This window comes from Tachysurus fulvidraco, chromosome 21, assembly GCF_022655615.1.
Source record: "Tachysurus fulvidraco isolate hzauxx_2018 chromosome 21, HZAU_PFXX_2.0, whole genome shotgun sequence".
NCBI classification, from domain to species: Eukaryota; Metazoa; Chordata; class Actinopteri; order Siluriformes; family Bagridae; genus Tachysurus; species Tachysurus fulvidraco.
In genome coordinates this window covers 8,667,904-8,690,566 of record NC_062538.1, presented here as the reverse complement: position 1 = coordinate 8,690,566, position 22,663 = coordinate 8,667,904, and the positions used below count along the sequence as shown (strand labels likewise).

Sequence of the window (22,663 nt, the reverse complement as noted above, 5' to 3'; positions counted from 1 at the left end):
AAACAGATAAAAGGAACAAAACCAAAAAAGGAAACAAATAATCCACGTTTAAGGTGTTGGGACACAAGCAGATGCCATAGCACTTACTAAGCAATTACTATATCACTATTACTAATACTATTTGATTGACAGTGAAATGCTCTTGATGCTCTTTTCAGAATCAGGAATTGAACCAAAAAAAAAAATCAGATGGAACTGATTCTTTCCTCAAGAATAACAATGGTGTGTTTAAAAAGAAAGAAAGAAAAAAAAAAAAAGACCCGAATATCTTTTAAAAGCAATATGAAGAGACTGATTGATTGACATTGCTTATCAACGTCAGCATCAAGGCTATTTCAAGGTAAGCATGAGAATCTATGAGAGATTTAAACTTAATACACGACAAAACAATTCCTAAATACTTCCATGAAACATGTTTTAGAATAAAACCCTTCTCTGATCGCATCAAGGGCATTACAGATCTGTAAGATACATCTTCGCTAGTCAAAGGAATTTAGCAATGCATAAAAACAACACACCAAAGACTGACTCTTTTCAAAAATCACAAGAATCTTGTTTCCCCCCCCATTAAACACTTTTTACAGTAAAGGATAAGCACTACAGCCATGGTGTTCCCTACAACTAGTCTGTGTCTAACAGTAAAACAGAGGAAAGCTCATTATAGCATTCACTTGCTGATGGCCCAGCTAAAAGATTTATGATTTCTGCACTCATGGAGACACTTACGCATCTCAGCCAGCTTCTTGTCCAGTGTAGACTCCCCAGTTGATTTACTGTAAGAGACAAAGTATTGAAATGCTTAAGGATATTTTTTAAAAACCCTGCTGCAGTAAGCAAAAACAAATACGCTTTTTGTCTTGCTGAAACATTTAGAGGAGCTCACCTTCCATCAGCTTCATCCTGTCCATCCACATCAAAGCGTAATCGCTTGTGGGGTTTGAGATTGGGGTCTCCAGCTAGACTCCTCTTCAGGGCCCTGTCTGTGCTATTGACCATCTGATTGATCTTCTGGAACTTGTCTGAGGACTGTTTCAGGGAAGGAAAATGCTTAGACAACACAGCTCAGCAGTATGTGCAGTTCAACAACGTGTACTAAGGGTGAACAAATAAGTTGTGGTTTTATTAAAAGAATAAAAAAAAATAAAAAAAAATAAATAGATAGATAGATAGATAGATAGATAGATAGATAGATAGATAGATAGATAGATAGATAGATAGAAAGAAATTAATGGATACATTAAAGTAGTGATGAAATAATACCCTCTAAAATGTACTGTAAGAATTAAAAGATAAAAGGTCATCATAATTCCCATCCTTATTGTGCAGTAAAATGAATACAAAAATAAATGACTCACCCCAAACGACTCTCCAATGGATACAAGGAACCTGAAAAAATAAATAATTAAAATAATAATAATAAATTAAAAAAAAAAAAGGGGGATAAATAACTAAAAAGATACAAAAGCAGCTGTGACCACACCTTTGTTAATTTACGTACATCATGCCCTAATTGTTGTAATGTTCGTGTAACAATAAGCAATTTGACAGAGAATAAATAAAATGTAAATAAATGTACAGCATTATTATTATTTTGTTACAACTCTTTCATATATTTCCATCATTGGATCTAAAAAGTAAGAGAGCTGCTATGTGACAGAGTACTGACTTGGTCCGTGGCGTCATGGCTGCTGTGGTCAGACGATTGCTCTTTAAAGGGGAGATGTAGACATTCCCACCAGGCACTCTGAGGGGGGAGCTGGGATACATGTACGGGCTCCGGGGAATATGTGGAATAGGAGACAGGGGAGGAGGCTGAAAGAAATGAGACACGGCATAGTCAGTAAGACAAAGTGCATTCAACTATGTGATGTTCATTTTAATTCTGTCCAATAGGGGACATCACAGCACATGATTAGACGTGATGCTTTACTGCACATTACCCGAGTAGAAGCGTACTGCAGGATGTTTGTCTTCAACTTCTGCATAAACACCTGGTTGTAGAAGACGATGATGGAATCGTATTGGCCGTCTCTGATCAACACGCGCTTGAACGTCTGGATGACGTGGAGCAAATAAAATGAGCGGTAATGTCACAAACAATTTCATACCATCTTTAAATGTAGAAAAAATCCATTATATTAAAAGAGATATTCGGACCTCTTGGTTTGTGTTGGAAAGCGCTTTGTATGCAGTGACGATTGTCTTGAAGCGCAAATCCACATTTTTCACCTTGCATATGGCATACATGGCAGACATCATCAGCTGGAACGCAAGGATAAGAAAACTTGGATTTATCTATCCTACAACATTTACAAACACAGCCATAGAGTCACATGACTACAAGGGAATTAATATTGTTTGAATCCTAGTAGTTTTGACCAATCAGAATTGAGAATTTACATGTGTTTGGTATAAGTAACAATTTGAAGAAAATGTTCATGTGGAACACCCCCCCCCCTTTAATTCTTTAAATGTTCTCCCACTGATGACACACAAACATGATATGAAGTGGGTCCTAACTTTAATTGATTAAATGAACTTTGGCTGTTATGATTGTAAGCAGTGACTTTGGAGGACCAAAAAAAAAATGGCCGTGGTGCATGAGATCAGCTATAAATTTTTAGTATAAACTGATTAAAACACGTGCTGAAAGTGAAAGGAAGTGCAGGTTAAAACCTGGTCAAGGTGTCGGTCCTTCATTAGCTCATACTCGTTCTGGAGTGTGTGCTGGAGTAGAGTCCATATGATGGCCTCCAGCTCGGGGTGAGCAGTTAGAAGCTCAGAGAAAAGTGTTTTCAGTCGCAGGTAGGCCATTCTATACACTGCACAGAAAAAGAAATACAAAAAAAAAAAACTCACAACCTCCTGAGACATTTCATTTTTTTAATTCTGCAGCCTGAAATGAGGAAACTTAATGTAGTCAAGTATTATTGCTGTTTTCATTTGACTTCAAAATGTTATCAGCTCAAGCTCAGTGGGAAATGACAAAAGTAAAAAATTGCTTTAAAATTAAAAGAGCCCTAAACTAACTGGAACAATTTAATTGTGTCACACCCATCAATGATCATCACTAAATCAGTTGCTGCTCAAAAGATAACAGACACCGTACATTTCTTATAGAAGAGGCTGAGGGAGTTTGAGCGATGCTGTCTGTTGCCTGAGGCAGGGAGCTGTGACGGGGCTATGACAGGAACCTCCACCTCCGCTGCTGCGAATCGGCGACTCTGGCGCTGAGGAGATAGATATCTGACGGAGAAACAACAGAGGATAAGAACATAGATAGAGGAACTGCAGTTCAAATCTCCTCTAATGGAGCTAAAAAAAAATACCCCAGCAGCAGTAACCACACACCAAAAACAATTTCCTATTCCAGATTTAGTTTCCCACTGATTTTAATATAACCTCTTCTCTTCTGGGAAGACTTTTGACAAGATTTTGTAGTGTTGCTGAGGGAAATTCAGATCATTCTGACACAAGACTAACAGCGATGAATCATTTCTGAACAGGTCACAGTGATGATTTTCCATCTCCAGTACACTTACTAATCCCCAGAATTAACTGAATCAGAGCAGCAAAATCACCAGAAAATCACCAAAATAAATGTTTATTTTAACTCACAAATTAAACCAAAAATGCTTTAATAATGAGCTCTACCAAGTGTCAATTCAAAATTCTGCATTGCTGTGGTTTTCCACTAGCATCTAAAGTCCCTGCTTTAATAATTGCTCTTCATTTTCAGAGCAGGAAGTGTTATTTTGGTACAAGTTTAATCTGGTAAAAAAAGACAGGAAGTGTACAATTAGAGTTTCAGTTGGTTAGTTTCACTGTACAAGTCACGCAACTGAAAGCAAATAAAGTACAAAATGTTGTGCAGCTATGAACTGAAGTCACTGACATCAAGCTTTGTTTTTTTTGTTTTTATTGCTCTTTTAAAAATGAGCTACAACCTTCGTTTGAAATAAACAGACTTTAGCAGCAAAACATTTTACGGGTTTTTACACTTGGTCACTTCATGCATTTTCTGTGATCCGATAGCTATCTGATCAGAAAAAGACCAGGTCTAAATGCCCTCCGAAACGTTTGGGAGACGGATATAAATCCGATCGCTCAAACCACTTCAGGAGGTGGTCTGGGACGCATTTCAGATGAAACTGGACAGGTGTAAATGCATGTAGTTGTTCAAGCCACATATATCAGCGTTATACTCCTCTCAAACAGAAGAATGTCACTCGCAAGTGACCTACGAGTTGTGCATTGCGCCAGAAACAAATAACATGGACGACATGCAGGGTTGGAGCACTCGCAAAACGCAGGCACTTCTTGCTCTTTGGAGCTTCTTTGTGAGATATACCACAGACTCTGTACTACATTTAACAATTATTAAAATCAGGCACATGCAACCTAGCTAGCAGGTGAAGAACTCAAACAACAAAATCACCAGCTAACTTACTTTAAATTTGCAAGAACTATAGACTAATACAATAAAAGGCTTAAATAAACCCAAAACATAAGTCCACTTACAGTTCTTATGGACACGTCTTTTATCAACTGCCTAGTTATCCTCCAGACAGTGACAGACCACGTCTTTCTCTCATTTCGGCCGTGTGGCACGCGTGCCCGCTCGCGGTGTGAAGCACGTCTGCTCTATTCTCCTAGATGCACTTGACGGCCTTTTGTGCAGCGGAATTTTTTTTAAGTTTTTTTTTTTAAGTTTAAGTTAAGGCGGTAGGATTTCCCAGCTTAGGCGGGCCGCCTTAACTGCAAAGTGCTGCAGGAAACCCTGCTGATGGCAGTATAATATAATATATGTATTCCAAACAACAATAACTGCATAGCTCTAGTTACTCAGATCTGTAAGAGCTCAATTACAATGTAGATAAATGTAGAGAACAACGATTATCCTGTTACAATGCAAGTGTAAGGATTCGAGAGACTTTAAAAAGGGCCGATGCTTTGAAACAGGCTCAGTGCACCTCCAAATCAGCAGGTCTTGTGAGTACCAACAAGATGCTTTTATGCTGCACTGCAAAAAAAAATGCACAGGAATGGTTTGAGGAACATCATAGAGAGGTCAGGGTGTTGACTTTGCCTCCTTTTTCCCATCTGTGAAATGTGCTGGTCAAAAAAACAAAACAAAAACAAACAAACAAACAAACAAACAACAAAAAAAAAACTTTAAGCATTAACAGGAGGCTAATATTTTGGTTACAGATACCGCAGGACACCTTCAGACTTGTGGAGTCAATGCCTTGAAACACCTGAGCATGTAAAGCTTTTATAAAAAAAAAAAAAAAAAAAAAGCTTTTACAGTTTTAAATCTGCATGGCTATCTTCTGTGTTCATGCAATATTTTTTAATGAAATTGCAAGTTTATCACAAGCTGCTAGTTTGTCTCTGAACCTTGGTGCTGTACGTGACAGATTGACAGACTCATGGAACCCTGGTGGCTTTTAGCTAGTGTGAGAGACACACTTTTGGGAAGTTTGTTGGGGTTCTGTAATTTAAGCAGTCTGGAGAAGTAGCACTAATTGTGGTTTCAGGTTTGCATGGTAGCGACACTCTCTCATACATCATAATCAATTGGTGGCTCCGGACCTGACCCGAATGGTGATTTGTTGAAGCCCTTCAAGTAGCCTTGAAAAAGACATCACTTGAATAAATTTAGTTAGTCTGACAATGGACCCTACAGTTATGAAGTGATGTGCGTCGGTTCCATTTAGCACAAGCCGCAGTCGCAGAAGACCAGGAGTTAAGTGACACTAGGCGAGTGGCACGCACAGCCTTTCCTGTGAGACGTGATTACTGACAAGATAGTGACATGAGAACCTGTTAGTATCATTTCCTCTGTTAATTTCTTTCGTCATTTCTTCAAATTCTTTTAAGTTCTTTCGTCAGACTCTCTGATTTACCCGTTTGAATGTAAAAAAAAAAGCCTACTTGAGTGTCTGACAATGCATTGATGTTATGTAGTTTCAAATACAACCCAAGCAGGTTTAAATGTAAGAAAAGAAGCTTACTTGGATTTGGAAGTGCAATAATACAACATATGGGCTCCTATATTGTTGTTGTATCATCTCTCGTATTTCAAGCCAAAACTCTACGACCCCTCATGCTTTGCATGAACTGTTCCCCATGAAAAATTATAGCCCTGTCACAAGCAGTCCACTTACAGATCAGCTGCTGTGTGATCGTGCTGCAGGGGCTGGTTTAGTGTCGCAGGAGGCTCCGCTTGCTCTCCGGGACCATCCTCACGAGACTGCCTCAGGAGCTCGAACAGGAGAGAATCCTAGGTGATAAACAAGGTGTTAATATAAAACAAGACCTCTTACAATAAAGTTCTTAAAAATATCCACTGCTGTACATCCTAAATAATTAAATAGATGTGATTTCGATTTGTCTTACACAAGCCGATGTTAACAGTCTCCAAAATCCAATCTATCACATTATAACAGACATTGAGGTTAGGGCTGTTATATGGTGTATCGTTACTTCCTCTGCTTTCATTTTTAGCATATTTCAAACTTTAATCATAGAAGCCAGCTAACGGGCACAGACATAACAATAAAATAAACAAAAACCATATTTGCTAATGTGAAATTATTTTTGATAAATAGTTAATGTGCTGCTTTTCTCACAGCCATGTCGTCTTAAAGCTTACAACTAGAGGAATTTCATGTTTCTTTTTTTTTTGGGGGGGGGGGGGGGGGGGGGGGTTATTTTCACAATCAGCTTTTGGGCTTTATAAATGGTTGATTAACAATGTTACTGTACAGTTTTTTGGAACATGACATAATCCGATGACAATTATTTACCCCAATCAACATGAAAATTTTCTTTTTAAAAATAAAAAAAGCAATATAAACAAGTTAGCAAATGTTAAGCATCTCTGAGGCCAAAGCAACCACATTCTGTCATAAATGAACAGGCTACCACACACACGGATTTTTATGACGAGTTTCTGTTTTCCCCTAGTGCCATTAATAACATTACGTTATTGTCAGGCAAACTTCTCTATAAATACCACAGTGGGGAAAACAAACTGCTGAAGTCACTGTTACAAGATAAGTAATCTCTCGTCAATAAAGTTCCCCAAGACGTTGGTGTGAAACCACTTGTCTACTTTCACACACATATTATCCATTTACAATTATCATATCATACCCATTTCTCTAAACAAATATATACATCTTAGATGCATTTTTGACATTAGACATTTCATTACTCACTTTTTCTCACCACAGAAACTAAATCGACAACAATTAACCTACACTGCAAAGGAAGTTACAGTATGTATAGGAAATAATACTGAAACTATATATATAAAAAAAAAATGAGGCTGCCGGAAGAAAGAGGTGGATAACACGCAGACGATCCTCCCCCTTTTCAGCCTGCCTGTTGATCAGAAAAGCACATTTCTTCATACACTGAAGGCACGGACAACAGCAAGGACCTGCCGATCGTGCAACAGAAAACAGACTGGAAGTTAAAACAAGAGAAATTATAAGAAAAGGAAAACATCAGAAACGGCTATATGGCCTTTGACTTTGGTTATTAATGCAAAGAGGAAGACAAAGGAGAGAAGAGAAAGACAAAGGAGAGAAAAAACAACAAAGAGACAGCTGAAAATTGGATCTTCAAATAGCAGAAACACAAGAATGAATGGGATCTGACAACGTTGCTGTTATTTCCTCTTGAGTGGACCAGGAAGAGGGGAAAAAAAAAAAAGATAAACCACGATACAAGCTGCCTTGTGAGTGTGTGGTTGAGCACGAGTAGAAGATCAGAAGTGCACGTGCAGGATCACATAAAAACTGACGTATGAACTTTTTTTTTTTTTTTAAATAATGCAAAGGCTCATTTCAGGATTATAACTTTGGTTACATTAACTTTTACAAAGACATTTTACATGCTGCCAAAAGTAACCTTTTACAAATTGCTTAAAAGGTCACTGCACTGACGATGGTTAACAATAGCACTGGCGGGAACTGTTCTATACAGGATGACTTTAAATACATGCTTTACAGCTCGGCGTTCAGCATAGTCTTCATCTTAGGACTACTCTTCAACATCGTGGCTTTGTACATATTCACTTGGACGCTGAAACAAAGAAACGAGACCACCACCTACATGCTGAACCTGGTTGTATGTGATACACTTTTTGTTCTCACTCTGCCGTTTCGAATTTCATACTTTCTGAGCCGGAATTGGCCATTTGGGTCGGTGTTCTGCAAAATTTCTGTGTCTCTGTTCTACATGAACATGTACGGCAGCATCCTTTTCTTGACGTGCATCAGTGCTGACCGCTTTCTGGCCATCGTTTACCCATTAGCCTCCAGATCACTGAGGACTCAAAGGAACGCAAAAATCGCCTGCTGTTCAGTTTGGCTGCTTGTAATCTCGATTAGCTTAGCAGCTGGGTTTCAGTTGGAGACGTCCAGCTCCAATAACACGAACCACTGCTTTGAGAACTTCAGCAACAGTCAATGGAAATCCAAGATATCCAAAGTGGTGGTGTTTGTTGTGACAGTGGGCTTCATAATCCCACTGTTCATTAACCTTTTCTGCTCTGTGCTGATCTTGAGGACACTGAGAAACCTGGACAACAATCAAAGTCAAGGGCAGCTGAACAAGACCAAGATCTTGCGCATGATTTGTGTGCACTTGCTCGTCTTCTGCTTTTGCTTCATCCCTTATAACGTCAATCTAATTTTTTACACACTGGTACGCAGTAAAGCCATCGATAATTGTGCTGTGGAGACTGTCGTCAAGACCATGTACCCCTTTGCATTATGCATCGCAGTGACAAATTGCTGCTTTGACCCGGTTATTTATTACTTCACCTCAGAAACCATCCAGAACTGCATTAAGCGCAAGTCTGTTTTACTAAGCACCAGGAGGTCCTGCAACGATCCAAACAATGAGCCTCCTGTGAACATGGCACGGTTTCTGATAACCAAGTTAATGTTTAACGAATCTGCGGTATGAGGAAACAGATGCTTCTACCATATAAAAAAAAAAGAACTAACTGTTCCAGTGTACACTTCAAAATGAAATGTGTCTGTAAGGCAGCTAATTTATTATTTGTGCACGTATTGTAAATATGTTTATACCCAGTGTGGGGCATCTTTATATCTTTACTTTATTTCATTTATCTATTTATTTTAACAAATGCAGTAGCAATGTGGCTTTACATATTAGCCCTTTTAGTGTTTAAATGCCAGTATAAAACCTTCTGTTTACATTTTTGAGGGAAACTGTAAGTACCCCAGCTGAGCATATAAGATTCTAGCACATGTTTAAAAACTGACATACTGCTTCCACGTACATGTAAAAGTAGTAATAATGAATTTGTGTTAAATAATTATTGATCCTGCTTGCATCCTACATGTGTGGATTTTATTTTATTTATAAAAAACTGCTATATAAATATTAAGCTCATAACTTAAGAATTCTGGATTTTTATTTATTCCACAAATAGAACATGTTAAGACCAAGCTGCAAGCTGATATTACTTACAGACTACTTGTCTTTCAGTCACTGATGTCTGAAGCTTGCATGCTGGCTAATAGGAATTTAATGCTAAACAAGATGGTCTTGACAACAGTGGGTTTGCTACATGGACCCTACTCTGAGAACCACTGCCTTAACCAAAAAGTGGATAATCTACAAGCCAGTTTTCTGAGTCATGCAAATTTTTTAAGAGACTAAAACTGTGGCCTGAACTGTGGCTTCATGTTTATGTTGCACATGACCTAATTGTGATGCACATTCTATCGCAGTGTGCTGGTAGTGTAGCAGGTGAAGTTCCTGCCTCACAGCTCCATGTTTCACATGTTCTCTCTGTGCCAATATGGCTTGCCTTCACTCTCCCAAAAAATGCTCCAGTAGGTGGATTGGCTACTTTAAATTATTGCTAGGTGTGAACGAGTAGATCAGTGTTTCTTTGTGATGGTCTGGCAGCTCAACCGTGATGGATCCCTGACACAAACTTTAAATACACCACAATCTTGACCAGTACCAAATGGGTAGTAATCAAGTAATGAATGAATTGCTGTTGACTAACTGGATGTATGAATGTAGTATGTTGTATTTTCCTCTCTTTTTGGGCATAATTAAAAGAGGTATTGTTCTTTCATTCCTAAAACTACAGCAAATGTTTTTTTTGGCTAAATATGTTGCATTGCATTTAACTTGAATGGAATTTCACACTTAAAAGTTTTTAAAGTGTGTGCAAGTTTTCTGTACCTGGTGTAACCATGTAGTGGTGGAAATATCAAGATGAGGCAAAAGATTGCTAAAGGGTCTGTAAATACTGGGATGTTCAAAACACCTGAACTGTCGATCATTAGAGATTCACAGGTCAATAGGCTTCTCATTTCAATGGAGACAAAGATTGCACACATCATCTTACTCTGATGTTAAAATGGAGTTTGTATGTAATTAAGTTCTATTCTAGCAGCAATAAAGTACAGGCTTATGTTCTGCCAAAGTATCCTGTTTCTGTGGTATGTAAACACAGATATTTAAGGACCAAGGACCAATGAACATCAGAAAATCTACGACAGATGGCCTTGTGTTTGCGCTCTCTAACACACTCACACACACACACACACACACACAATATGAGATACGAGGGCTTGCTTAGTTATAAGATGTCCTTCACCAGAGGGACGTCTTTAAGAAGTTATTGCAGATCAGCCGACCGACAGACCTGGACACCAGCAACAAGTCCATCACCGTAATGGAACAAGCAAAGCAAACCAGTAAGTCGATTTAACCGTATGGACTAAATGGAAATTATACTTTAGAAATTATAATTCTCAAACATGCAAGATGAAATGCACTTTTCTCTTGTGTTGTATAGAATTTCTGCCGAAACTAAAATAACTAGGTTAAACCTGTTGAAAAAAGATTATTAGCTACATTGAGAAAAGCAAAAACAAATTTGTACAATTGTCTGTGTTTAGCGTAAATGATAAAGGAATGTCTACATATGAGACAACATATGAGAAACCTTAGTGCACGGAGTAGAGTAGATAAGAGCACAGACAAAACACGTTGACTTTTCCCCAACGATTCGTAGCCTTCAGAAATGAAGTGCTGAAATATTCTCATATAATTACATTAAGCTCATATAGCTCATATAATTACATTAAAAATAGAGACTATGTAAAAACTAGATTTTTCAGAACTAAATCAGGTGATAAAAATACAGGGAATATTCGAAAAAAGTTTTCGAAAAAAGTCTCTGTGCTGGTGCCTCACCAAAATCTACAACACTGCTGTCATTTTTTCAGGTAAAAGAAATACTGAGTAGTATGATAGTTTTAAAGGGGGGGGGGGGCACGTGATGTTTTGGATATATGGTTATATCATATAGTCCTTATTGAAATCAGAACCAATTTAGACCATTTGTTTGTTTAACTTTCACATTATTGCCTGTAGATGTGGTCTGGTGTCAGAAAACCACTGACTGTTAAGGGGAAGAAGAAATTCAATCTGATCCTGGAACTGTAAATGTTTTTCTTTGTGTTTGTTTTTTTGGAATCACAAATGTTAACATACAGAGACTTGGCTGAATTATTTTTGGTTACCGTTAATTATATCTGTACTTTATGATATTGGCAATAGAAAGCGGAATTGACGTGTTTACTAAGATGCTGCTGCAAGATAACATCCACTTCAGGGCAATCCGCTCTTTGATAACAGTCAGTTAGGCAGAAGTTAGCACTCCATAAAAGGCAACGCTCTCAGGGAGCTGAATAAAATAAAATTAACAGTGAAAGCTTTCAGTAATGCAGCCCAGCCATCACAAGTGCTTCAACTTCTGTAGACCAAACCCATTCTTTGTTCATTTGTTTTAAACAATATAGATCAAACCTATCCTTAATTAAAACACGCAAGCCATTTAAACTTGTCAGTGAGACCTATTTGTTATATTACAGAAATTTGTCAGGTACAGAATTTGAAGCTAATCAATTATAGTTCACTATAGTGAGAGTTTCCTTATATGTTCAATTGCAGAAACGCAGGAAATCTCTTACGAAACAAAATGTACTTTCCAGCTTATATCATATTGCAAAATCTCCTTTCCCAAAACATTACATTTCTGATGTAACTGTTCTTGCAGACAATGAAGGATAAATATATCTGAGAGATTTAAAAAAAAAAAAAAAAAAAAACCTAGCCTGTTTAATCCTAACAGGTTTATATGTTAAACCAAGTTGTTGATGTTATCATAAATACTACTAATACTTTAAGCTACAAGTTTCATTACTACCAGAACTTATTATAATATCGTCAATACAAGAGCTTCCGGCGAACAGAAGCTGGTTGGCACGCACAGGAAGTGGAACATTTCCTCTTTTGGTTTATGAATAAATGGAAAAGGAATAACTGTATTGGCGACACACCCAATTACTATCAATTCAAACACAGGGGTGCAAAGGTTGCTAACAGCTTTGCACTGTGCAAACAGTAAACTGCATTTGTAAATCTGCAAAGGTATTTAGTCCTCACGTTAACAGTAAGGAAGTCGCGGCTTTGTAGTGTGCTTAAGACCTTTAAACCTCAACTACTTGTTTATATTTATATTATGTTTGTCCTTCACAGATAGGTTCAGCCCTGGAACAAAGCCCACAGGCTCTGACTGATACAGCTAAAGAGGGAGAAGGCCAGGAGCCCATCATGGATCTGATAAATAACACAGCCATTCAGACACCAATCAACTGTACTGTAGACACAAGGTACCGCTTCACCTATTACCAGATCTCCTACAGCCTCATCTTCACATGCGGTTTGGCCAGCAATGGCATGGCACTCTGGTGTTTGTGGCTCACGCCATGGTCTGTCACCAGCACTATGGTCTACATGGCTAACTTGGCCGTCGTGGACCTCTTCTTCATTCTTTCCCTTCCACTGCGCATCTATTATTACTACAACCGTTCACACAGCATGGCTTGGTCTCCTGGAAGTGTTTTCTGCCAGCTGACCTTCACCCTCAAATACATAAGCATGTACGGAGGTATCTTTTTCCTGGCATGCATAGGGCTGGACCGCTACTTTGCCGTGACGCGCCCTGTGCTGCGGCGCCCGAAGCAATTACATAATGCCTGCATGATCAGCACTACAATCTGGTTAATGGTGCTAGCACTTAGCTTGGCACTTCCATTCATGCACTCTGCAGACTCAAAAATTCACAGAGCATGCCTACTTGACCTATCCTTGGGGCAAAATCAAACCTTCATCTTGGCAGCTCTGGGCCTGGTACTGGTTGCATTCCTGTTGCCTGCACTCCTTCTGCTGTTCAGCTACTGCCGTGTGTTGCGTGTGCTTGGCAGAATGCCTTACCGTGGGAAAAGACGCCACCGACGAACACTCTCTCTCATCTACTGCGTGCTGGGCATCTTTCTGCTCTGCTTTGCACCATACCACATCAACCTTCTGTGTTACACTCTCACACAAGTTGGTGTTGTATCCAGCTGTGTTTTGGCTAAATTTGCAGGCTCATTGCACCCAATCATGCTCTCACTGGCCAGCACCAACTGCTGCCTCAACCCACTGGTGTACTACTGCTCCAGCAGCCTGGTGCAAAAAGATGCTACCAGAGGCCAAAGCAATCAGGAAACGGAGTCTAGCTTTAGGTCTAGACGGAAACAGCTTATGGGAAAAATTTCACCATGACTCCTTCATGGACACAAAAGTGTTTCAACATCACCAGTAGTAGTTGCTATTAAAGGCATATCAACTAATGCACATTCAAAAATGATACTGACTAAGCATCATTTTTAGATTTGCATTTTCAACTATTTTCAGATTTTCGAAAGCAGAAAATACAAATTGAATATGTTCAAATTTTACACCTGTTTCTGTTCTCCTGCAGTAAAATCTAAGGCTAAACAGCCACTCACAGGAACACTCTCACGGTCTTCTGACATCATTTCCTCATGTTAAATCAACCAAACAGGTGCCAATAAGCACCAATTACTTTTAACAACACATCAAACACATTAAAAATTACAGACAGTTTACCTCCGGTTTTCTTAGCCTGACGTCCGTGCAACATTTTACGACGGTCAATATTCCCTTAAATGATTACCAACCCACCCATCTATTTTATAAAGTCAACCTTCCATGTTATCTCCACTCGGTGCTTTGTGTTATTTTTAAAAACACACCATGTTAGCATGCCAGATTCATTACTTGACAGTAAAACTCACTGATTTCCATGCAATGCTCTCCATGATCTGATTCTCGCAGCGGCTCAAGTGTTCGAGCATGTCATGCTTCAGAGTGAGCTCTTTGATGAAACTTTCTATCACTTTGTAAAAGTCAAAGGCATGAAGCTGGAAGACATCCAAGATCCAGGGGAAGCACAGGTTTGTTTCAGGTGATTTGCTGCCACCGTTCTTCAGGGAACATCCTAAAAGAGAGAGCAACAGTTAAACGGTTCAAGCTCAAAACATTTTTTCTATTTCCTAATATATGATCGTAAAAATGTACACAGAAACTAAATGTTTCATACCAAATGGATTTATTGACTAGTAAATATTACTTTATAGATTTCCCAATAAACAAATAAAAAAAAAAAGTGTGTTACATACAGAAAAGTGATAGAAGACAATTTAACTTCTTATACCACAGCAGTCTGCCAACAAATAACCTTTCTTTGTAATATATAAAAATTGTATACGTTTATAGTTACTTTCCCTGCCATGTTCCAGAATCTAGTAAAAGGACTTTCCATAAGATTGGAGGTATGTACAATGACAAAAAGGCAACTAAATCCAGAATGGGTGTGATTTTGCCCATATAGTGTATTAGGAGTGTATTAATATAAACCTTCTGACAAATAAAATTTAAGAATTACAACAACAGTGTGATAAAATGGCTTATGATTGATTGCAGCTTTCCATACACAACATTTATGTTTTATTATTGTCACTTTATTCTCACTAAGGCCAATGAGAGCAAAGAGCTGTAATACGAGCTGATTTTATTGGCCAGGCTGTAAATGACTGGGTGCTTTATCGTGGCTTACCAACATAAGTTGCTAGGACGACTTCCAGTGAACAGGCAAGGAGTGAGGTGTGGAAAGTAGCATTGTTCAGTAGTTTACTGTTGAGGGGAATAAGAAAAGAAAAAAACCTGTTACATTGAAAAATGTAACTTCCATTTTATTTATCATTTTTATGCTGATTTAAACTTGCCTTGAGAGCAGACAAGCAATATTACCTGAAATTTTGCACGGAGAGTCGCTTCTCTTCCTAAAAAGCAAGATTGCCATGAGAAAATTAAGGTCACAAGAGGTGACAAGAGATAAAACTTTTACTTCCACCAAATCCTGTTGTACTTAATTATACTCACAGACTTGAGCATCGACTCCATGACTTTGTAGTAAAGCTGGACACCTAGAGTAAATCTCTACAAAAAAACAAAACACAATAAGTTTGTCTTTCGGATGACAATCGAAAAGACTGCCTGAATTTTTGCCTTGTTACCTTTTTGCCCAATCCTTCACAGCACTGTCCAACAGCTTGAGCAAATTTCTGGCTGAAGACCTGACCGAGATGTTCGACCCGCTTTGTGATGTCTTCTGATGGGTTCACAGTGCAGTTCTTTAATAATTTAACAAAAAAAAAATCATTAGAATCTATAGAGTTTGGGCAAACAGCATGTTACAGATTTTGAATACTCTGAATGTATTTCCAAATGAATAACAGAATACATGCTTGTCAAAAATGTTGGGAACCGAGTGTAAGATGCTGAAAATAGTACTTTAAAGTAGTGGATGTTTTGTTCAAAAGCATACCTCGAAGTAATTCATGAGAATGCCTGAAGGTTGGTCACTGATTGAGGTAAGTTCACCCCTTAGCTGCTGGATAGAATACATTGCAGCTCTGGAAGACAACAATTCACTTGTTACTAAGAATATAAAACAGGAAGTATGGTTCTTAACTGGAAGAGCTGATATTTTCAAAGGTTTGTGACTACAGCCACTGTACATCAGCATATGCAGCTTCCTAATCAGGACTTGAAACTACACATGAATGATTCTTGACAAAAGAAGATTCTCCATTTTGAACTTTTACTAAGCTTTGTGCTGCAGTAGTTGAAATCTGGATAAAATAACAGCTAGTTAAAACTGAATATATATATATATATATAAGGATGCAGTGAATAAAAGTGCAGTTTGTCCTCCCAAAGCCTTGTGATGGTGGCCGTTTTTTTATTTACGGCATTTGGTACACACCCTTAACCAGAGAAACATTTCTCATTTATAAAATTGAGCACTTGAGGGTTAAGGGCCTTGCTCAAGGGCCAGCAGTGGCAGCTTAAACTCACAACTACTGCTCAAACAAAGTCCAACACTGAGCTACCAGTCCCCATTCTACCACACCAGGAGTGAGCTTCTCTTATATGGTGTGACACCTGAGTGATTATGGACTGCTTAACAGCCCGAGACTGTGCTCCGTTAATCCGATTAGCAAAATATTCTGTGAAAAAGTGAAAGTGATGTGACATATGGCTAAGTACTGTGACCAATACTCAGAATTTGTTCTCTGCATATAACCCATCCACCCACTGCAGTGAACACACACACCATGAACACACATCCAGAGCAGTGGGCAGCCATTTATGCTGCTGCGCCTGGGGAGCAGTTGGGGGGGTTCGGTGCCTTGCTCAAGGGCACCTCAGTCGTGGTATTGCCGGCCTGAGACTCGAACCCACAACCTTAGGGTTAGGAGTCAAACTCTGTAACCATTAGGCCTCAGAGTTTCTTGTCACATTTTGCAATTCATCTGCCTTTGAAGGGTGTCTGTGTAACTGAAACCCAAATTATCCTAGAAATTTGATGTGCAATATGTCCAGCTGTAAGGTCATCTTCATTATATGTTAGATTTGGATTCACTTGCTGGACCCGGCTCATTACTCCTAGTCTCCACCGTCTTTACTGTTTATTAGTGCTTGCTTCCTTCACAGTCCTCTATCAGTTTATTTTACCAGTCTACTTGTGTTGTTATATAAGAGGCTGCACACTTGTCGAGTGAATCACACAGTGACTTGCAAAGAACTGCGATTTCAATTCAAAATCAATTAATCGTTTAGCCTCAAACAAACATCTATGTTAGTGTGTGATCTGTGAAGAGTTCCTACCTGATTGGGGTCTGTGGTGGAATAGAGACATTTTCCTCTCCAGGTGGATTCTTTCTAGGAGTCATTTCTACTTTTGTACTTCAAGAAAAAAAAATATATACAGTTAACTGCAGTTAAGTGATACGAGTTTCCATCTGAAATTCTAGCTACTAAGGTGGACTGATGAGCAACACCTACACTTCTGCTTTAACTGGGCTGAGGGTCTCATCGTTGTCCAAGAACAGTCGTGCGTCAAAATCCTTGCTTTTATGGTAGAGCTCTTCATAACTTTTGGATAGAGTTTCCACCTATAAAAGAGATGAAACTTTTAAACACTGCAAATGCGTACTAAATTGAAAGGGGACTTTTACGTTCAATTATATTTTGTTGAAGCAGCAACGATAATCCCAATTCTTGTAAAAGAGCAGAGTCTATATAGTCATGCCGTGTAATCAAACGACTAATAACACGGGCTTGTTGACTTTCACAGTATTTCAATCATCAGGTGTAACCAGTAGAAGCTCAGCTCAAGCTAATATTTACTTCGGGTTCACTGCACATCATGGGCCTTTAAATGGTTTATTTCAAAGGAAAACGGAAGCTTCGAGGCAGGCCAGATGCATCAGTAACGCATGTTTGCTCTATAAAAACAGAGGGGGGGGAACTGATCTTTAGCATTTGTTAGACGTCATAGAAAATTTTAAATAAATAAATAAATATAAATTATACGGTCATATCATGCATCAGGGCAGGTACCCAAAAATACTCTATTATCCCGAGTTATACTGCAACATTGAGTAAAAAAGTGTCTATTTAACATGATGTTAAACTCCTTCTATTAGCTCAAGAACATGAACAGTTTCCCCCCAAATCATGTGCTCTTCCAACGAGAAAGTCTTATTTCAGTTTGGAAAACACACAAACCTCCAAAATAAAACCGTTGTTCAACGCTGAATGAAACTTACCGCTGGAAGCTCCTGCAATCCTGAAAAGCCCATAGAGTCCAGAAAGGCACAAAAACTGCTTTGGTAGACATTTTTCACCTATAAATAAAAAGAAACCAGTGATTACTATATAAGTACTTTTAAGCCTAATAAAATAAAAAAAAAGGTTTATCTACTTAATCCTGACAAAAAACCAGAAGCAGACAAATTGGTTGCAGATTTTGTTTTAAGGCTTTTTTTTTTAACTCAGCTGCCTGAGTTGGGCAAGTAGATCTGAAAAATAACGATCCTGTTTTTGGCTAATTTTGCTGAGATTTACAAAATAAAAATTTCCTTTGGTATGTGGTTTTGATTCAACATAAGCTTCTTAGCCATGCAACAAGCCTCAAAGGTTTAACTTTCCATTCTAAAAGCCTGCTTCACTACACACATCACATGAGGTTTTCATGATTTTCAACTATCCTGTAATATGCAAAACCAACCAAATAAATAAATAGATAGATAGATAGATAGATAGATAGATAGATAGATAGATAGATAGATAGATAATCAATACTGAGGGAACATAAAAGATGCTAGCTAGACTTGAATAATATCTTTACACCACACCTCAAAGCCAAAACACTGTCAAACTGCTAACAAACATGATGTGCATTTATATCTCTTACTCTGTTTACATACTACATGGTGATTTCCCATTTCTGGCTTCATCTTTGATCTTGTCCTGTTTCTTGGTTTTACAAATAATGGCTTGTTATACATGTAGAAAAAAAGCCGTATTAGAGCATACTCACTGCTCATACTATGCAAACTTGACAGCTTTTTAATCTAGTGCAAAATGCTCAAATTAAGATATGCATGTAGATCTTCTAACCTCGTCTATGCTGCAGTCGCTCTCCTTACACAGTGTCTCCAGCAGCTGCACGTCCATCTCTAAAGGACGAGGCTTGGCTTTGTTCCGCCTCGAGGTCCGAGTCGGCGGACTCTGTGTTGTCTCGCTGATTGCCGACTCTGATCGGGAAAGAGAGAAAATTATTTAGGTCTTGAACAGATTAACTATAGAGCGGTGCTGGAATACTGACATTATTTCCTGTAATGGAGGATGGAGAGGAACTCGCTTACTGTAAAGAGGCTGGAGGAGAGAAGAGGGACATCGCTTGATGTAGAACTCCAGAACGCACAAAAGTAACTGGAAGGCTATCACCAGGTCATCCTCCATCTGCAGAACACTTCCTGTACAAGCGAAGATAAACAGATATGTACTCAAAGACTGCAGTTTGTCCTTAAACAATCAATAATAGAGTAAATGTGAGACATTAATATAATAACAATTCTAATAATAACATTGAATATGTAAATTTTTGGAAAACACAACAGTACGGTTATTAAAGTAACTTTTTTTTTTAAATTATACTTTAAAAATACGATACATTTATTTGTCAATTTCTATTTAATTTCCACCTAATGCTATACTGGATATTGCTTTGGTTACTTAAAAAAAAAACAAAAACAAAAAAAACACGTAAGCAATTACTTTCCATTTAAAATGGCATTTTATTGAACGTACAGAGCAGTGTGTAGGCACAATCCCATACGTCATGCCATAATAATGAGCATGTATACAGACTGGGATGCAGAATAAAGATGGTCTAAGCATAAAGACAAAAGTTAAACATATGAAGTGTTTAAAAGCACAGCGACTATGAAGTGTCTGAACCACTTGATACAGCACTATACTACTATACAAGTATATAGTGCTTAAATTTCCACTGATGAATGTATACATGGAAGAAAACTGTGCATCTTGCAAATAAAAGTTATCCCACCTTTAGCCAAGAGGAATAGGGTCCAGTTACAGCGTAAAAGTTCTTGTCCCCTGAGTGAAGAGAGAAATCAAAACCAAATCAAACAAAAACAAACAAAAAACTTCATGCAGCTGATTGATTAATGATTTTACTTACTTAACTTCATCAGGCACACCGTAGATTTTTGCACATGTTCTGGGGGAAAAAAGGTCGCATGAATGTAAAAATATATAAACAATTACAAACTACAGCCTTCCAACATCCTTTATAGGACAAGTAGGTCAGCACAAGAAGAGAGAGAGAGCTACACTATCCTTCAATAAGCCCGAGGAAAGATGCTAATATAATACAAATAATTACATTTTAAAGATTTTCTTTTAGTTTAGGGATATTTTCAATTCTGTCGACCAACTGTGGTTTATTCCCCATATGAATAAGGTGCTTGCATTTACCCTTTCATTAATGCTAGGAGTCTTTACTTAAAAAATAATCTTACTTCACAAATCTCTGATAAAGAGCCAGGGACACCTCGTATTTCTTTGCCAGCCTCGTCACTGCTGAATTTACTTTATGGCTTATTGTGTCCAGATTTTCATCCAGCTTTCGCATAAGGGTGAGAAATTGCTTCACACTGCAAAAGACAGAGCATGAATATGGTTTATCAGGCTGAAGACAGAAATTCATGCCTGAAACATGGAATGAACACAAATTAGAAGTGAGCATTTATATTAAATAATGGTGGATAAAATGAGGAATGTTTTCTAAAATCACAACATTATACTCTGGATATACTTTATAATATCGAATGCATTATTCAGACATCCTTGATAATGCTTATATCTTTTCACCTACCTCAAACCGACAGCCTTCTGAAATTCTGTAAAGGTGAACCGGATTTCGTCCAAGTCCACAGCTGAGACGTACACGCATGCTCCCCAGAGTTGCTTGTTTGATTCCTACATCATAAAAAAACAAAAACATGATCATATGAAGATAACATGAACAAAATGATCATATGAACATAAATGATGTCTGACTAATTACCATAAATGCACAAGAACATGTTGTGTAGATTAAACATTAATGAATTATGAACACTTACAATGATTTCGTCTGGGGTAATCGACTCCCACATCGCCCATGCCTGACAACACAGCGAGTTGGAGACAGAGAGGTCCTTACAAAGGGTTACAAACTCTGGATGCTTATCTTTGTGCCTGACAGAGAGAGTTAAATTACAAATTACAAATAATTCAATTCAGTACAGTTTTATTTGTATACACACACATACCTACTTAAGTTTAGAAAACATACAGATACAAGTCATCAGCTTCAGGTAACGTACACATAAAACATTGGAATGGTAAAGAAATGCGTTCTTAGTGATTTTAACTATAGAATGATTGTTAGGAACAGGCTGGTTTGAGTATTTCTATAACTGCTGATCTCTTGGGATCTTCTCACATAACAGGCTCTAGAGTTTATTCAGAGGAGTTTATTGAAGTGCACTTAAAAAAAAAAATGCAGTATGCAGCATTTCTGCAGAAGGCAAGTCCAAGCTGATGGCTTAAGTCAGTAACAAACAACATGAATCCAACCAGATTTGGCTGGTGTAATGATGTGGGCAATGTTTAACTGGCACGCTTTGGGCGGTCTTTGTGACCCGGCCAACTTGAGTACTGTTGTTGATCATGTGCATCCCTTCACAATTTCCCATCTTCTACTTCCAGCATGACAACGAACCTTCTCACAAAGAAAAAAATTGCCTCAATCTGGGTTCATGAACTTGACAGTTGAGTTTAGTGTCCATTAGCGATCTTCCCAGTCACTAGATCCGAATCCAATAGAACATGTGTGATGTGGTCGAACAAGAGATTCGCAGAATAAAAAATGTCAACATCGACCAGAGCATCAAACGAAGGTTTCCAACATCTTCTGAAATCCACGCCATGAAGAATCGAGGCTGGTTCAGAGGACCTACACACTATCAGATTAGTAAACAAACTCCAAAAAGAAAAACATCAGGATGCTTTCAAGACAAGGTCTGGAAGGGCAAGAAGAGACACAGGCACGTCATCAAACCCCCAGCATCACGTGATCAATTATTGGTCCTTTCATTAGTGATCATAAAGACAGAGTCCACTGAAAGACTCAACAACAACAACAAACTCTTTTCAGTGAGCACGTAAAGTGAATGCACAAAATAACGTCAACGTCAATTAATAACGTCAACACTTGCGAACAAGATGGTAATGTTTATATCCTCCGAGTTATAACATGTGTTGTCATCTGTCACGAAGGTAAACAATAGCATCACAGACCCAGTTAGCCTGCTAGCTAACTACAGACAGTGTTAGCCAGACTGCTAGCACGGAGACAGAGGACAAACACCGCCGTCTGAGACTCGGTTATTTATCTTAAACACGACAAACGCGTGTGATTATCAGCTCTAAGCCGACTTTACAGCTGTAGACTCACTTTTCCGGAGAAAGCACCGAGTTTTCTTTCCTGTTGCTGCATTTCGACTCTCTGCTTGTTGGTGTCCCGGAGCCGCTGCTACGCTTTTTGGGAGGCATCCTGAGAAACTCCGGCTAAGTGTCACTTTGTCTTTACACGGTGTAAAGGATAATTAAATGTCGCCTTGACTGAAAGAGAAAAGTTAAATTTAAAAACACTTCAGTATATTAAAGTCCGCCCCGTCCATAAGCTCCCCCTCTGACCGACTCACTCACTCACACACACACACAACGTCTTCCCCCGCATCCCTGAAAGCGCGGG

General features: G+C 38.4%; 3 protein-coding genes across 3 annotated transcripts in view; 2 read left to right on the top strand and 1 right to left on the bottom strand.

Annotated features, from left to right (window-relative positions):
- The window catches only part of rb1 (retinoblastoma 1), a 24,541-nt gene extending 1,878 nt beyond the window's left edge, over window positions 1-22,663 (bottom strand). Inside the window, exons 1-26 of the mRNA XM_027134117.2 lie at window positions 22,364-22,663; window positions 20,988-21,102; window positions 20,738-20,841; window positions 20,382-20,516; window positions 20,042-20,080; window positions 19,907-19,956; window positions 19,203-19,313; window positions 18,955-19,091; window positions 18,102-18,179; window positions 17,335-17,444; window positions 17,158-17,235; window positions 15,812-15,899; window positions 15,501-15,617; window positions 15,367-15,423; window positions 15,235-15,266; window positions 15,041-15,117; window positions 14,220-14,422; window positions 6,171-6,286; window positions 3,110-3,246; window positions 2,677-2,822; window positions 2,158-2,262; window positions 1,941-2,054; window positions 1,667-1,812; window positions 1,356-1,386; window positions 884-1,026; window positions 727-773 (exon numbers count right to left, since the gene is read on the bottom strand). Of these exons, the coding sequence (XP_026989918.2) occupies window positions 727-773; window positions 884-1,026; window positions 1,356-1,386; window positions 1,667-1,812; window positions 1,941-2,054; window positions 2,158-2,262; window positions 2,677-2,822; window positions 3,110-3,246; window positions 6,171-6,286; window positions 14,220-14,422; window positions 15,041-15,117; window positions 15,235-15,266; window positions 15,367-15,423; window positions 15,501-15,617; window positions 15,812-15,899; window positions 17,158-17,235; window positions 17,335-17,444; window positions 18,102-18,179; window positions 18,955-19,091; window positions 19,203-19,313; window positions 19,907-19,956; window positions 20,042-20,080; window positions 20,382-20,516; window positions 20,738-20,841; window positions 20,988-21,102; window positions 22,364-22,461 (2,614 nt within the window). The 5' untranslated portion in view covers window positions 22,462-22,663. The remainder of the gene's footprint in view (window positions 1-726; window positions 774-883; window positions 1,027-1,355; window positions 1,387-1,666; window positions 1,813-1,940; window positions 2,055-2,157; window positions 2,263-2,676; window positions 2,823-3,109; window positions 3,247-6,170; window positions 6,287-14,219; window positions 14,423-15,040; window positions 15,118-15,234; window positions 15,267-15,366; window positions 15,424-15,500; window positions 15,618-15,811; window positions 15,900-17,157; window positions 17,236-17,334; window positions 17,445-18,101; window positions 18,180-18,954; window positions 19,092-19,202; window positions 19,314-19,906; window positions 19,957-20,041; window positions 20,081-20,381; window positions 20,517-20,737; window positions 20,842-20,987; window positions 21,103-22,363) is intronic.
- LOC113634926 (lysophosphatidic acid receptor 6-like) lies at window positions 7,431-10,135 on the top strand. Its single transcript, XM_027134120.2, has one exon. It carries the CDS (start codon window positions 7,960-7,962, stop codon window positions 8,983-8,985), a length of 1,026 nt encoding a protein of 341 aa, XP_026989921.1. The 5' UTR covers window positions 7,431-7,959; the 3' UTR covers window positions 8,986-10,135.
- On the top strand, window positions 10,631-14,093 carry LOC113634929 (lysophosphatidic acid receptor 6-like). The gene is made up of 2 exons (XM_027134123.2): window positions 10,631-10,763; window positions 12,613-14,093. Exon 2 carries the CDS (start codon window positions 12,688-12,690, stop codon window positions 13,681-13,683), a length of 996 nt encoding a protein of 331 aa, XP_026989924.1. The 5' UTR covers window positions 10,631-10,763; window positions 12,613-12,687; the 3' UTR covers window positions 13,684-14,093.

Excerpts from the sequence above, each read along its gene's own strand:
- LOC113634926 (XM_027134120.2), top strand. The coding sequence starts at position 7,960 with ATGGTTAACAATAGCACTGGCGGGAACTGTTCTATACAGGATGACTTT.
- LOC113634929 (XM_027134123.2), top strand. The coding sequence starts at position 12,688 with ATGGATCTGATAAATAACACAGCCATTCAGACACCAATCAACTGTACT.